Source organism: Lacerta agilis, chromosome 5 (genome assembly GCF_009819535.1).
Source record: "Lacerta agilis isolate rLacAgi1 chromosome 5, rLacAgi1.pri, whole genome shotgun sequence".
In the NCBI taxonomy this organism is placed as follows: Eukaryota; Metazoa; Chordata; class Lepidosauria; order Squamata; family Lacertidae; genus Lacerta; species Lacerta agilis.
In genome coordinates, this window is record NC_046316.1 from 20,064,368 (window position 1) to 20,080,924 (window position 16,557).

At 41.2% G+C, this 16,557-nt stretch overlaps 1 protein-coding gene across 1 annotated transcript in view; it reads right to left on the reverse strand.

Annotated features, from left to right (window-relative positions):
* Positions 1-16,557, reverse strand: part of OGDHL (oxoglutarate dehydrogenase like) — a 67,559-nt gene that overhangs the window by 21,891 nt on the left and 29,111 nt on the right. Inside the window, 12 exon segments of the mRNA XM_033148784.1 lie at positions 3,061-3,211; positions 6,222-6,350; positions 7,260-7,362; positions 9,941-10,093; positions 11,321-11,500; positions 12,041-12,126; positions 12,129-12,168; positions 12,733-12,762; positions 12,764-12,913; positions 14,393-14,483; positions 14,952-14,992; positions 14,994-15,098. Of these exon segments, the coding sequence (XP_033004675.1) occupies positions 3,061-3,211; positions 6,222-6,350; positions 7,260-7,362; positions 9,941-10,093; positions 11,321-11,500; positions 12,041-12,126; positions 12,129-12,168; positions 12,733-12,762; positions 12,764-12,913; positions 14,393-14,483; positions 14,952-14,992; positions 14,994-15,098 (1,259 nt within the window).

The following is a 16,557-nucleotide window of genomic DNA, read 5'->3' on the forward strand; positions in this document are numbered from 1 at the left end:
ATATAGAATAAGAGAACAAGAAGAACATACGTTTAAAGAAGACTGGTAAATGTTTACTGAATATATGGGGGGGGAGTTTTGCGTACATTTGAAAACGGCAACATTAAGATAAATTCAACAGTGTACATAAGTATTGATGGATGTAATAATAGAATACAGTTGTACCTTGGAAGTCGAATGGAATCTGTTCCGGAAGTCCGTTTGATTTCCAAAATGTTCAGAAACCAAAGCACAGCTTCTGATTGGCTGCTAGAAGCTCCTGCCGCCAATCAGAAGCCACGAAGCCCTGTCGGACGTTCAGGTTCCAAAGAACATTCGCAAACCAGAACACTCACTTCGGGGTTCGCTGTGTTTGGGAGCCAAAACATTTGACTTGCAAGGCGTTTGGGATCCAAGATACGACTGTACTGAATGGTTTAGTTTATGTAAAATATGCAGGGATTTATGTTATGAAAAATGAACCATAGAAAGAGAAAAGGGGAAGTCATTGATAAGTTAAGGCTGTTTAAATGAATATTCTAAACTGTAAAACAGAAAATTTAAATATATATATATACAATGTAACCTGAGAGAGAGAGAGAGAGAGAGAGAGACTGGGAGATGATGGCTTGTCTAAGGCCACAAAGTGAGTTTCTGGCTGAGCTCATATTTGAATCAGGTATTTCTCAGTTCACACCCTTTCCCATTACACAAAGTCTCATATTATTTTCCACACGTTTGGAAAGATTAAAGCTACGGCTAAAGTTATAGAAAAATCAACAGCGGCATCCAATATGGAAGCTACCGTTCACTGCATCTAGGCGGTCGCAAGGGATTAACCATTCCTGTTATTTTAAATTAAAGCTCTTCAATATCTCAAGTATTCACTTCTGACAACAGGCTGACGCTGCTGCAGATAACTTTGCAATTGTTGCTGCGCGATGCATGAAGCTTTTAGTGACATGCAGTTACACTCCATAAAATATGAAGTGTGGAAGCCATTACACAACAGGGCTGCTTTCGCTCAAATTATAATTAGCTGTGAAATTCTATTCCTCGTGCCTTGAGTCAGGTGCAGCCTGTATTGTACACCGGCTTTCAGCTCCTTGAGCACTTCTCGGGTTCAAGTCTTGAAAGAGCTGCATCCTTCGGTCCTCGTTGCCCACCCTTCATCGGCTCACTGCTTAGTGCCCTCTAGAGCTCCATTAATCAGCATTAGAATGGTGCACCAAGGAACATTATCAAAACAGAGATGACTGAAGTAATTACTGTAATCCATTAACTCCCTGAGCAAGACTAACTGAGTGAAACACACCAATATGTTCAAGCTCTACAACCACTAAAGGAAGAAGCGCTATTACCCTGATAATAGCTATTCTGCGGTGCAAGCCTGCCGAAGCTGAACAAATTGCAAGCAGAAATTCTGTTCTTCTAAAGCATCTTAGCAAGAACCGTTCACCACTCTAAATAGAAACCAGTTAATATTGTAAAACCGGAGCCAATGGTATGCTGAAGGTTAAAACGCGACAACTACAAAAGTGCAATGGAGGTGGCCATTTTTGTCGACCCGTTTCCCCATAAAACCCCTCTGGCAAACGATCTACGCATCGTGTAGCAAAAGACAGAAGGCAAATATGGTGGGATTCTAGACCATATGGTTTTCGGAAGCACGGGCCCCATTTTTGAAAAGCAAAAGCAAAACCTGCCCACCAAACCAAGCACACCAAAGGGTTTACTGTAGCATTCACTCGGATAAGCTAGTCTGCCACATTCAGTGACTTTCTTTGTGGGTAACCACTAAAAAAAGTATGTTCTCCCATAGGTAGTCCCCAATCTCCCATATGCAGTCTGAACTGCTGTAGCTCATTTCAGTCTAACAGATCATTGATCCAAATAATGTACAGATTGGCTCTAAAAGTCAAAAATCTTCCAACCTGCATGAGCACACTGAAAGAGAAAAAAAATTCAGTGGGTCCAAATGGGATCTACTGCAACATATGAAGGGCTCCTTGTTTATGGGTTCCAGCCAACCATGCCATAGTCTGGACATTCCAATCTATTTCCCCTCTCCCAGTTTTATTATCCCTCCTCCCCAAAAAAGACACTCAGGGTTCTGCGGTCACTGAGTATACTCCTCCTAGCTGTTTTGGGTTTCTCCCTGATCATAGTCCGACCCCCCCCCCCAAAAAAAAGTTTTCCCCCACCTGCAAATCTTAGAACTCCCCTAACACTGGCTGATACATCCAGTCTTCAGCATGGATAGTGCTGTTTTGGCTATCTAAGGATAGGTACTCAGTAAGCAGGTTTGCAAACTTATAAAATCAAATAATTTTAATTACTGTGGTATTGTGATTGTATTTTGTGATTGCTATGTGCTGCCCCGTTGCAACAAAAGATTGCAGTGTGAAGTGTCCCTGTTCCAGATTATTGTCATTCAATTTCATTCTCCTTCCCACTTGAACCTTTCACCCTGCAACATGATGTTGTCGTGGGCATCTGTCTGTCTCGAGAGACAATGGAAAGCGCCTCCGGGGGTGAAGCCAAACTTCCACAGAATCACAGCACCTGTTGTGGCTGCAGAGACCGGTAACTCTTAACCTCTGCCTCCAGTGTTGTTTTTGCTGTGTTAGTAGCACCCGAGTGATCTCTCCAGGACACAAGCCTGGGCAGCATATATGGAGGCCATGGCGTGCTCAAATGGAAAGAACCCCCCCCCTGCCACTCTGATGTAAACCAAAACAGAAAGTCAGCATGCTCAGTCCTCAGTGTGCTGTTTTAGGAGTCCCCACCCCAGTTAGTTCACCTACCCTTTTATGCTGTTTATATACCTGTTTTTCTTTGCCTGATCTCTTTCCTTCCACCTCTTCCTGAGCTTTTGCAATTACTTCTTAATTCAAATTCATGTTCATACTCAACTAACTCATGCAATTACATGTGCATTCCCCCATAGCATTTAACATATTACCTGTTACAAACAGCAAGACATCCATCCCTCAGAGCGACCCAGTTTAGCATCGACTCACAGCAAAATCTGTATGATGTTTTCTACCAGGTGAGCAGCAGCCGTGTTATACAACTCACCTGAAAGTGCCCCTTTCTACATCCTGCCCACTTAGTCGGACATGGACACCTTCCTTCAACAAAGACCCAAAAGCCATGTATTCCCCCAAGGCCCAGTCGACAACTCGGTTCTTTGTCATTTCCAGTCGACTTCTCAAAATCCGAGAAAGTCCTAAGTGGGGAGAGGGAGGAGAAAAGAATAATTACTGGCTGCAATTAACAAAAAAACAACGTTATCAGGATACTAATACATGTCTCCATTCCCAAGATGAAGACTGGAGCGCTAAGAAAATACAAAAGAGGATGTAACACTGATTACTAAATGGTGACCTCACCTGAATGTCTCTTTGACTTTCCTCCCTTCTGAATGCTTCTGCTAGTCATTCACAACCCAGACAATTCAATTCAACCACAAGTTCATTGTCCTTATATTGATAACATTTCACACAATTAAGCTCCAGCTGTATTTCAGTTCTCGGTCTTAATATTTTATCTCTCCACCTACACTGCTCCATAGGTAAACTTTTAACTATCACAATTCCTGCTTGCTAATCACACACTAAAACTGAATACTTATTTTATTGTACCCATCAACGATGGTATACTTTTACACCTCAAGTTATTAGCATATTTCTTTTTAAGAATGTTACTAGAGTAAGACTGAAGGCTTGGAAAACTTATACTCCCTTACATAAACAAGTTCCAATATTGAAGCCATTCTGCTTTTTGTTCCACTTTTTAGTTATTCAAAACCCTTCATTGTATATATGAGTGAACTTGCTTTATTCATGAAATAATATAGCCAAATAGCTCTGTCTAATACATGAATTAACCACATTCTCAGCTTCATTCATGATATAAGCAAATCCTTGCCTAATTCAATATTTTTATGACAGGCAAAGTTTCTGTCTTATTCATGAAAAGTCTTGCATAGCTAGCTGTGCTGTTTCATGAATAAGATTTTGCTGAATGATTCCGGCAAGCAATGTTTCACTTATTTTATGAATGAAGCAATTTCAAAACTGTAGTATGGTTGATACATCAAATCCATATCAACCTAACAATAGCCTATTAAAAATTAGAGGCACCAAGCAGATGGTTCACTCTAAGCACAGTGTTACTTTTCAGTGTTTCAGGAACATGTGTGCATATTTAATAAAATATTTACACATCAATGCATAGCAACAGAGGACAGAACTAGAAGCTACACTTTGTATACAAGGATTTCTCCAGATACTTACTAATGAATAATGATATTTTGATTTAATAAGAAAGTGTATGTTAATTACATGCCACTTGAAAACAAAACATTGAAGATGTGTAATTGAAAGCTTTGCTGTAATAACTTCTCAGGAATTTTAATTGTATAAAACAACCCCTGTTGATCAATCTCAGAGGAAGGAAAATAAATAAAAGACAGACAGATGTGATCATCAAAAACATTATTCAAATCTCACACAGCTCTTAATGTGACTTTACAGACCCGTGTTAGAGAATGAATCAATGCAGGTTACAGACCATGTAGCAAATGTAATTTGCTAGCTCTGGCAGGAAGACTCAGACACTGGCCTCCAGAGGCAAAAATCTCTGCAGAGGCATTTTTTAAAATGAGATGTAATCCCTCAAATCTTGTTGACTCCCTTGAGAACCTCTCTCTTTCCAACCTCTCTCTTTCCAACCTCTTCTCAGCATCCACCTTTTCTTCTACATTTTCATCACTTTTAAGTGTTGTGCAAAGCATCAGTTGAAACATTTTTTTAAAGAATGTTTTCACATGGAGAAATATAAATGTACAACTAAAGTAGCACCACCATGAATCATATGGAGAGCTAAACAGCGAAAGATCAGTCAATCCACAATAATTCCTCAAGGACATATATAACATGGCTTTACAGTCAATCAGCCCCTCAAATAAATTCAAGTACTATTAATTTAACACTAATTCAAGTGCCACAACTTCCCTAGTCCTTTGCACAATGTCTGCCAGACCACTGAAGTTAACAATAAACTCATGATTGCTTCAATTCAGTAAGTCTGAAAATAATAATTAGCAAAACTCATTAATGCTGCTTGTACGAGCATTAAGCCTAAACATAAAAAGAGAAACATACAACCTCCTAGCTGGTAATGCTGTGCACTTGTAGTATGTACATCAAACACTTCTTTTTAATGGAAAGGGATGATGGATTAATCCATATATCCGGACTCACAACTGCTAGCTGTGAGCACCAATAAACAGATGAAGTTCAGCTCCAGAGGTTTTGAAGTAATCCTCCTTTTATTTATAAGCTAAACATCTACAATAATAAAGTGCAAGTGTCTCTGCATCCAGTCCCTGTGTCCGTGGGATTGCGCTACTGGGACTTGGAGCGCAGAGACTTCGGGCGGCCGGGTGAAACTGTTGAAGCAGCAGTTGCACGCTCGCGTGGACTTACTTCTAAGCGGCAGTGGCCATTACAAGTGGCGGCGGGCGAGCGATGTCAAGCGAGAGCTGCTCGGTTGTTGGGAAAAAACGAGATAAGCGAGAGCCGCTCAGTCAGCTCTGCGCATGTCCCCGACGTTGCTAGGGCAACAGTTTGACCACATATGTTCTAGCGCCCGTTAATTTAACAGGGTTAATGTACTAGTGTATACATATATATATATATATACACTCTTCGGCAGTGGAATTTGCTACCAAGGAGTGTGGTGGAGTCTCCTTCTTTGGAGGTCTTTAAGCGGAGGCTTGACAGCCATCTGTCAGGAATGCTTTGATGGTGTTTCCTGCTTGACAGGGGGTTGGACTGGATGGCCCTTGTGGTCTCTTCCAACTCTATGATTCTATGATATACAGACTATACAGACTGCGTGTGTTTCAGTCACCTAGCAGAGATTAGAACATGTTTTACCTCAGAATACTCTCCTCAGAACTGACAGTTAGGAACAGTTAGGAATAACAGTTACCAAGTAAGCTCCTCCCCCTCTCTCTCCACTGAGTCAGGAGATTGACAGAAAGGGAGGGATGAAAATGCTAACAAGGGATATGAAAGGGAAGAAGTTTCTTCGGTTCGGGAAACAGACAGTGTTCCAAATTCAGGACAGGGAGAATCTGCATTCAGCTAGCAAATATTCTCCTGTCAATGCTGCATCTCTAGAGAAAAAGGAAGCCAGTGATGGAAATATAGTAAGAATTAAGTTCTCACCTCCATGTATTTTAAATCCTTCCAGAGGCACAGAGCTGGCTACATTTCCAATATGAATCAGCATGTCTTCAGGAATTCCAGTTGGAGGGCAAGTCATGCTCTTTGGTTCTCCGTCCACATTAAAAAAACCTGAAACATGGGGAGACATGTTGAAAAAGTACAGAAACTTCCTCCAGAAAGATCCTGCTTGTTTAGAGAAATCCCATCCTGTGTAATAAAAGTAATAACAAATTCCCCTTTTGGAAACACACAAGTGGGAACCTGGAACCAAATGCTAAATTGCACCCCCGGCCCTTAAGAAAAGTGTTCCTTTTTTGCCTGGCTAGAGTGCTAAACAGGCATTTGTAGTAGATTTTGGAGTTCCTGGGGGCAGGGGAGAGGGAGGGTACATCTTTTTATGGCTCACTTGTTTGCATATAAAAATTGAACTTAATTCCAGTGTGGAGATCTGCCGAATTGGGAGTGTTGATTTCAGGCCAACCCTGAACTGGCAGAGTAATTTGGGGGAACCGAGAGGTGAAATATATCCAACTCTTTTGGAAAGGAACAAATGCCTTCTCTTCTCTTTTGCTTTTTAAAAATACTGGTACAGAGGCAGCTCCCATGGCCCCCTCAATTTTACTTGTTTGCACACCTAGAAAAGCAGTCACTAGAATCATCTGAGGGTCATTTGAGGAGGTAAATATGACATAAGTTTTTGTACAGTTAAAAGGCAATGGGGGGCAAAATAGCTGCTGCAGCAGCAGTTTTTAAATAGCAAGGGGAAGCAGAAGGGGAAGCTGACATAGGCCTATTTCTCATGAAATGCTAAGCCAAACCATGGCTAAGCATAAATTGCAAGCATGTGAATACTCACAGCAGAAACTGCAGTCACCTCACTAACTGGAGCAGGAGGATTTGTCCTCCTGCAATCTGCATCTTGCAGCCATCGCACAGAAGGGGAAAGGGGAGACAACCATATTCATTCCCATCATAATAAACCATGTTTTACTGTGACATCAAAATGTAGCCAATGAGATTTACAGCAACACTTCCTACCTGGCCAAGGTGAATCAAGCCAGTGCTTAATGAGTAGGATTTTATTGTCTTTGGATCGAGAATAAGCTTCCTCACAAATCTTATCGTACTTTGCAATTTCTTCCTGTAGAATAGGGTTGAGACGTCATGTGACAAATACCACAGCAGGAATGCAGAGGGATAGGGAAAACTAAAATTCCATCAAAGCAGTAATATTCAAAAAAAAATTATACCTAGCACAATCCTTTAGTCACTTTTACAAGCAATTAGTTTTTTTACCATACACACACACACACACACACACACATATTGGGGGAGTTACAGTGGGAATGGGGAGAATCAGGAGGACATTAGGTAGAAGCCACTTGTACAAGCCTGCTCACAGGACTCTGGGGAGGAACAAGGATTTCCGAGTTCCTACAAAGCACAGCATGAATTTAGAAACAAGGGAAGGGATGATCACCAAAGGGTGGGGATAGGTATCATGGTCACCAAATCTGCAGATCCTTGCACTTTTCTATTACTGGTCTGCCAATAACAACAACAACAACAACAACAACAACAACAACAACAACTTTCCTAGCCATTCAGGGCGGCTCCCAACAGAATTTTAAAAACACAATGAAACACCAAACATTAAAAACATCCCTAAACATCATAACCAGACACTGGAAAGACCTGTCAGGAGTAATCATGGATCAATGGTACCATGTAGTATGGGAAACAGCCCTACTAGAAAAACTAACCAGTAACCTGAAACTGACACGAGGACAAACAGAAGAAGACACCTTTACCCCGGTTTGGTTCCCCTTCATCACACACACACAGCCCAACAAGACAATGACAAAAATCTACCAACAGCATGCAAATCAATATGGCTAACCTGATCAAAAACACTCACCCACCCTACTCACACTGGAAACCAAAGAACACCGCAGCCAACTACAAATGATCAATCACATCCTACACCAACCCTGACCTCTCGCACCACCAAAGGAACACAAGTGAACAACAGAGAACCTGCACAAACAACGCTGACACCAAACCCTACATATATTAAGTAAAATAGAAGCATCATCACCCCACCCCACCCATCTCCCCATCCCACCCACCTCTTTCCCCCTTTTCTTCCTAATGTCTCAACAAACGAAATTGACTTGTAAAAATGCTACATGGAAAAAATACGAGTGAGACATTGCACTACCTTGATAAATCAAGAAAATCTTTAACAACAACAACAACAACAACAACATCCCTAAACAGGGCTGTCTTCATATGTCTTCTAAAAGTCAGATAGTTGTTTTATTTCCTTGACATCTGATGGGAGGGCGTTCCACAGAGCGGGTGCCACTACTGAGAAGGCCCTCTGCCTGGTTCCCTGTAACCTCACTTCTCGCAGTGAGGGAACCACCAGAAGGCCCTCGGAGCTGGACCTCAGTGTCCGGGCTGAACAATGGGGGTGGAGACGCCCCTTTAGGTAAACTGGGCTGAGGGCGTAAAAGGTCAGCACCAACACTTTGAATTCTGCTCGGAAACATACTGGGAGCCAATGTAGGTCTTTCAATACCAGTGTTATATGGTCTTGGTGGCCGCTCCCAATCACCAGTCTAGCTGATGGTAAATCACTCGTGGTTCTCTTTTCTCTTTATTATTCATCAATTACATACTGCTCCTTTTTATCAATGGAAAGATAATTTAATGAAGAATGTATTGCAATAGTTTTTATGAAGGATTTTTTTATTACAACAGCAGTATAAAGAAGAAACGTGAAACACACAGAAAACATGAGATATACAGGTTAAATTCCCGTGTTGGCACTTTGCGATAAGTAAGTGGGTTTTGGGTTGCAGTTTGAGTACTTGGTCTCTAAAAGCTACGCCACCACTGTCTTAGGAGCTTGGAGACAGAAGGGAAAATAAAAACGGAAGAATATGTTACAGATGGGAAATGTCTGGGAATCCCAAAGTCTAAACTCAGAGACCCTGGCTTATGTCTCGCAGCAGAACTCAGGATCCACCCTGGACCTCAGCCTATCACGTTTGCCTTGCTGTGTCAAATTAAAGCCCTTCGGGGCAGGAAGCTCTTTCTCAAAAGTCACACACAGTGATGGTGCAAAGAAATAATACAAAAGAAATCTCACTAGGCTCCTGCCCCGTGCAAGATGAAGCCCACTAGAGGCCTTTCCCTGAATACTCCTAATCATCCAAATCCTTAAAAAAGATAAAGGTAATGGACCCTTGACAGTTAAGTTCAGTCGCAGACGACTCTGGGGTTGCGGCACTCATCTTGCTTTACAGTTTTTCCGGGTCACGTGGCCAGCATGACTAAGCCGCTTCTGGTGCAACGGAACACTGAATCCTACCATTTATTAATTTCTAGGGTTTAGAGGTGTCCCCTGCAAATCCAAAACACTATTTTGCCCGCATATTTTTTACTGCTACTGCTGCTGTGAACCAATGCACCGTTACATACTGCTCTTGCTCTTCGTGTTCATATTTTTTATTTTTTGAAATTACTGAGACAACCAACAGATTTCCCCTAAGGAAAATTTATTTGGAAGTATTAAGGAATAAGTCAGAAGTTATTTCCTGACCTAGAAAAATCAAAAAGAAATCAAACCAGTGAAAATAGAAAGCTACAGCAGTATTACTTGTTACAAAACCAGCACCATTAACGGCCCTCTCCACTGCTAGCATTGTTACCTCAAACTCCTGCAGCGTCACAGTTCCATCAGCTATTAGCTTGTCGGCATACTTCTTCAGCACAGGCACCTGCTTGTGAATCTGCTTGTACATCAAAGGCTGGGTGAACATGGGCTCGTCCATTTCATTGTGGCCCCGTCTTCGGTAACAAACCTACATATTTCAGTCAATGCGATGATTACGATTAAATGGGCGATGAAAAGAACAATTAAGGGCCTTCGTTGCTTTCCAAAGATCAGCCCTCTCTATAATTTACTTTTCAGTTTGCAGTTCCCACCAGGTACATAGGTCTTAAAAAACAATTTCGCCCCCGAGGAAGCTGTTGCACTCTGTACACACCCAGCTCTGGAAAGAATCCCAGAGAGGCTGAAAGCTCAGTGAGCAGAATTTTTTCCCATTTTCTTCCTGACTTAGCTTTCTCAGTCCTGACAGAAGTTTGGTAATCTCCCTGACACCATCGGAAATCAAAACATCCGGGAATCTACAGTTAAATCGCTGAGCCCTGAAAAATGGCAAGAGAAGCCTGTGTCAGGCTGCCAGTGCCATCAGCTCCTGAAGCAGGCCTGAGAATATTTTGTACTACTTGTTTGAATTAATATTTTAAAACTGTGAATCCCTCTGTGGGAGCTTTGGCAGAAAAGGTCTATAAATGCAGTAAAGGAATGACTGCTTCAAGCTGTTTAATCTTCTTCTTTGGAGAGTATGCTTCCCTCAACATCCCAAGGTTAATTCCTCTGGGGTATCTTCCCAATTTGACTAGAGACTAAAATGCATACAACACAAGAGGGCTTTTTTCTCCCTCCTTTCCTTGTACTCTCTTACAAAAGCATAGTAATTAAGTATGGTCAGGTAGCAGGAAGCAATAAAGGCACATAAATCAGGACTTTCTTTTTTAATAGATTGTGGGATTGTGTAAATTAGCTTTGGAGCCCGGACAGAGTACTAACCTAAAGATTTACAAATAGCAGTAACATTTTCCCTTATAATCTGTGAGGTGAAATACATTTTTAAGGGAAATATTTAGGCAGATTCAGAGCAACATTGGGTCCTGTTCTTAATTGTCTTTTAGATGCTACAAACGGAAATGCACAATCTATAATTAACACTATATCATCATATTCAGAACCTACTTCAGTAAGTTCAAAGTCCAGGTTTCAAAGACTCTGTGTGCACATACTTCAAGTATTTCAATGTGTTAGAGGGTTATGCCGATTTTCTCTTTCCACCACAGCTCCTCAACCTTCAACGGAGGCTGTTCCAGAGTCCCTCAACTCTCATGAGAGATTTGAAGGGGCACAAAGAGCTGTAGTGGGAAATGGATGCCCACCGAGCCCCATATGCAGGGAAGACCATTCAACAGTAAAGAATGACAGTACTTACCAGATCTATAACCACATCTTTATTAAAAGTGTTTCTCCAATCTGCAGCTACATTGCAGACATACATCACTGCTTCAGGATCATCAGCATTGACATGGAAGATAGGTGCGTTGACCACGCGAGCAACATCAGTTGGATACGGAGATGAGCGAGCCATTCGTGGATCAGTAGTAAAGCCAATCTAAAACGCAATACTTAACATGTAGTTTTTAGTGGCAGTGTTTCAAAGTGTGTCGAGAACTGACATTTCAGTTTACAGACTCGTTATTTATACGGCAGGATGATATGCTTTTCAGTTAGGAAGAACAAGTTCTGAAAGGTATCACGTTTCATTCTTTTCTTATGTACGTTAACATCATTTTATTGGCGCTGGAGACAGGGAGGGCAAAAAGCCACTGCGCCATTTCATGGCGATTCATGATCAATTTCGACATGAGTAATAAAACACTTTGCCTTCTAAATTCAGAGTGACCCTGCATAAACAGCAGAAAAAACTACTGGTACTTTTCTTCCCTTGGATTTTTTCCCAGCCTTTCTGGGGAAAATGCTTTTCCAAAAAAAGCATTTAGTCTTCCTTCTCATAAAGGCTTCCTGTAGCCACAGAGCAACCCCTTGGCTCAATGGAAGAATGTAATGTGCTGTCCACAATCTATCGTGAAGGCAACGGAAAAGCTTGCCAAAAGCTATTAAGGAAACCCAACTTCCTATTTCTGCTTTTTACCTGATTGTTGACCACAACATGAATGGTGCCATTGGTGGTATATGATGGAAGATCACTGAGATGAAAAGTTTCATAAACAACTCCTTGCCAGCAAAGGCAGCATCACCATGTACAAGTATAGACATAACCTAAGTGGAGAGGGAATTAAAAATTACTGGTGCTATCCATCCGTCAACAAGTTTCACAAATCCCTAGTTGAATTCACTTCCCCCCCTCTTAACGTAATGCAAGTTGTAAAGAATCTGATACGTCGCTGAAACGATCAATAACTGATGCTATCTGTTCCACATCTGGCCCTCAAGAGGGCACATGGTCATCTAGGAATCCAACTGAGGATTAAGGATGGGCAACATCTGTTGCAACATGGCTTGGCAGCAAGTCATTCTAACAGAGGAGTTGGAATCTTGCTCTCAATCTCTTCTCAAAGTAGCCTTTCAACAAAACTTGTTTCTGACCAGACCTCTTTAAGAAACTGCCATTTTGAACATTCATGGCATTGAAAGTGATTAGCTTTAAGCGAAAATGTGGGAGAAGCTACGTGCCTCAAACATTTTCTACACTGACTCAACTGAAGTTAAAAAAAAAAAAAGTATTCTGAAGACACAAGTAGCATCTTTTATTTCAATAGCTGGAATCTACCATAGGCTATTAGAAATGAGGTCAAGCAGAAGTTATTATCCAGGCAATGTTACCTTCTTCCCTTCAGTATCCCCTCGGTAAAAACTGCTCAGCTTTGGTCTTCCCTTGGACAACAGGATCCACTGCTTCCAAATGGGATGGGTTAGCCACAAGCGACAGGGTGATCTTTTTGTTTGTTGCTCGGTTGATCCTCTCATGGTACATTCCCAGGTGATATTTAACATCCCCAGATCCCTAAGACACCAGAAACTATGAAAGTCCAAACACTATCATCTCAATGGCTGGGTTCATATTTAATACTAAATTATAGCTTATTTAGCTAGAGTCTGTCTTATTTGTACCTCTAAATCCACAACTGGATTGACTGGAGTCAACAAACTACCATCGGAAATTATGGTTTGAAGATGGCTTGTGACTCAGCTTGCGTTGTGTGATTTATCATTATATCTGAACTTGGTATCCTGACTTAATCCTATTTTGCTGTGTCACTGCACCTCTGCTGTCTGCCTGGCCACGAGAGATGTAAAAGAAGAGTGGCTAGAAAATGAAACCAGTCAGACTGGGATGAGACGTTCAGTGGCACTTTCACAGATCTCTGTGCAGAAACCCCTCGATCCTATTTGGCAGCAGTCCCAGCAGAAATTACCTGTCACAATCTCTTCCAGTAGCACCTTAGAGACCAACTAAGTTTGTTCTTGGTATGAGCTTCCGTTTGCATGCACACTTCTTCAGATACACTGAAACAGAAGCCACCAGACCCTTATATATAGTGAGAGGGTGGGGAGGGGTATGATGGCTCTGTTATGGTGGGTGGGGGAACTTTCGGCTCAAAGAGCCCCTGCGCTTTGAAGTTTGAGGACAATGCAAGGCCGTCGCGGAACCTCTTAAAAACCTCAGATCGAGCGTTCTGAGGACCTGGTGATCTGGCGGGCTCCCCTTGGCGACTCCCCTAGTCCCCGGTAAGCTCTAATAAGAGCCCCGAGAGCTGAATTGCAACTCATTACCAAATTTAAAACCATGGAGAGACCTGGTCTGAATAGAGACATTGGATTCTTATCTCATTATACATGTCAAAGCTATTTTTAACCTTCTCTCCCCTTGCTTTTTCCTGTAAGACCAATTGCAGTCGTTAACAGTAGTCAACAGGTTTACCACAGCTATCAGCCTATCACCCATTCCCACCACCCTTCTGAGTCATACCCCTCCCCACCCTCTCACTATATATAAGGGTCTGGTGACTTCTGTTTCAGTGTATCTGAAGAAGTGTGCATGCACACGAAAGCTCATACCAAGAACAAACTTAGTTGGTCTCTAAGGTGCTACTGGAAGGATTTATTTTCTATTTATTTTATTTTTTTGACTACGGCAGACCAAAACGGCTACCTACCTGTAACTGTCACAATCTGACACACATCATGCTTGCAGGGCAGCCTCCAATGCTCTCCCAAGACACAGTATGCAGTAACTGCAACTACTTCAGATACACCCCCAGCAGATGTTCCAGCAACTCCCTTCGAGAGGTAACATCCAGATGGGAAGAGATAACCTCCTGCATTTCTAAGATATTATATAACATCTGGAAGCCCTCAGAATATAGTCTGAATATGAATCTAACACACACATTAGCCTTAACTCTAGTTTTAGTGGGAAAGAATCCAACGGGAGAAAAAATGGCTATATTAGTAATAATGGCCAATGAAGTTGTATTCTCACCTCATCAGCTGCTTCGAGCTTTGGGTCAAATTGACAAAAGATCTGTTCTAGCTCCTTTCGGATAACATTGGCAAGCACATTCAGCCTTCCCCTTGGAGACCAAACAAAAAAAAGTCGGGTGAATGAACCACACATATGGAGCAATAATAAGCAACTGCAAGTAAAATCACAGCTTCTGTGGGGTGTTGAATACTGAGTTCCAATTGTCTGCTTCAATACCACAAACTTATCACCATTTTATGTTTTGACTAGCTTCCCATTCAGTTTGTTTCAGCTGCAGCAACTTTATTTTTTTATAGCACCTGAAAGTGTGCAGGATTTGTTTGTGTGTGTGCATGAAATAAAGTGAAAACGTTGCTCAAATTGGCTTAAGTTGTTGTTTTTATATAAAAAACCAGAAACAAAATAAATAGAGAGACTAAGGAATAAGAATATTGTGGAAATCGCAGTATGCTGAAACTTTAAAATGTCACTGTGTTAACAAATGTAACTATAACATGCTTTTAAATTGCACACTGCTGTGTGATCATTCTCATTAAATTAAAATAGGCCAAATTACCTGTGAGGCATGCCCAATATAACATACTCAATTCCCATTTCCACTAGATTTGTCAATGATGGTTTTCAGAGCTGGGATCATTACTTCACATCCTTCCAAACCAAAGCGTTTTTCTGATGACCATTTCCGAGCAAGGAAATCTCAAATCTGTTCATGAAGATAGATTTAAGGGAGAGCACTTATTAAGGAAGTTAAGCAACAAGCAATAATCCCTCATATATTCAAAAAGAAGGAGGTAATAATGAAGAGAGAGAGAGAGAGAGAAACAGCATGGAACACAGCTGTCCAGACTGATGATATAATGCTTGGTTATCTGCCAGCAACAACTACAGTGGTACCTCGATCACGAATTTAATTCGTTCTGAATGCACATTCGTAGGTCGAAAATTGTTAGTCGAAAAAAGCGATTCCCCCTAGGAATGCATTGGAAACAAAAATTCGTAAGTCGAGTAAACCCTATCTAAAACAGCCAACCGGATGTCATTCTGTAAGTCGAAACAAATTTGTATGTCAAGTAATTCGTAAGTCGATGGAGGTTACACTGATACTGGAATACATTCCTGAGAATCAATAACCAGAAAAAGAAAGCTATCATTAGTGACAGATATAAGTATCTTCTTTTTTTAATGTAAGTGGGCTAGAATCAATATACGCAATTAAAAATTATTCTAACCCAAAGCTCTCTTTTTTCAAACTGAACATTAAATGGGGAGAAGCATCTTTATGATCACTTTAGGAGCTAAAGCTACCAAGATTTTGCAAGAACCGTTTATATCATGGGGCCAATTAACTATGAATTGCTTATTTCACTTTTTTTTGAACCTAGGTTCGTGGTTATGCTAGGAAGCAGCACGCAGAATTACTGAGTTATAAAACCAAAGTCTCTCTTTTATTGACATGAGATTCAGTGATCCAGATGAGGAAACTGATATATGTGTTGGTCCCTGGTAGTGCAAAGGATCAGCTCAGTGAGCACACTTAAAACGGTCTCCCTACTAAACAGTTACAAAAGGCAGCAAACTATCCCCCTCCAGAGCACCCTCCCTGTAGGAAATCTCATTCACAAAACCATTTAGCCATGGTTAAGGGGAAAATCAGCACAGACATCAGCAAAAAGCTAAACAGGATTTTTCTTATACCAGGGTCTGAAACTGCAGTTTAAAGTAGCCCAAATTCTGGGTTAAGAGAAACCCTGCATATCTAGAAATACGTAGCCCCCTTTACAATTCCCAGAGTTCCTTGAGAAACAAGCAGGGATACTCCTAGCCTTTCATTATCTCCCTTTGCACAACATTCCTGTTGACCCAATTCTCCTTTCCTGTCTAACCCTTTCTTTTTGCAAATGGCAAAACTCCCAAATATTCAGTTCAGAATATGCAAGCTAAGTGATTTTATGCAGACACACACTTGCGTGATTTGAATGCAAAACATGAAAAAATATCTGTTACAGAATTTTTAATTTTGATTTTTGTCACAAGCTGTCTATCATTATTGGGAGTGTGGCCATGCTATAGCTAGCATCTCTAGAAATTGCAGAGTGAAAAGACAATCCTTTCTAGTCCTTATTCTGAACAAGACAGGCAGACAGTGAACTTCATTCCTCTTC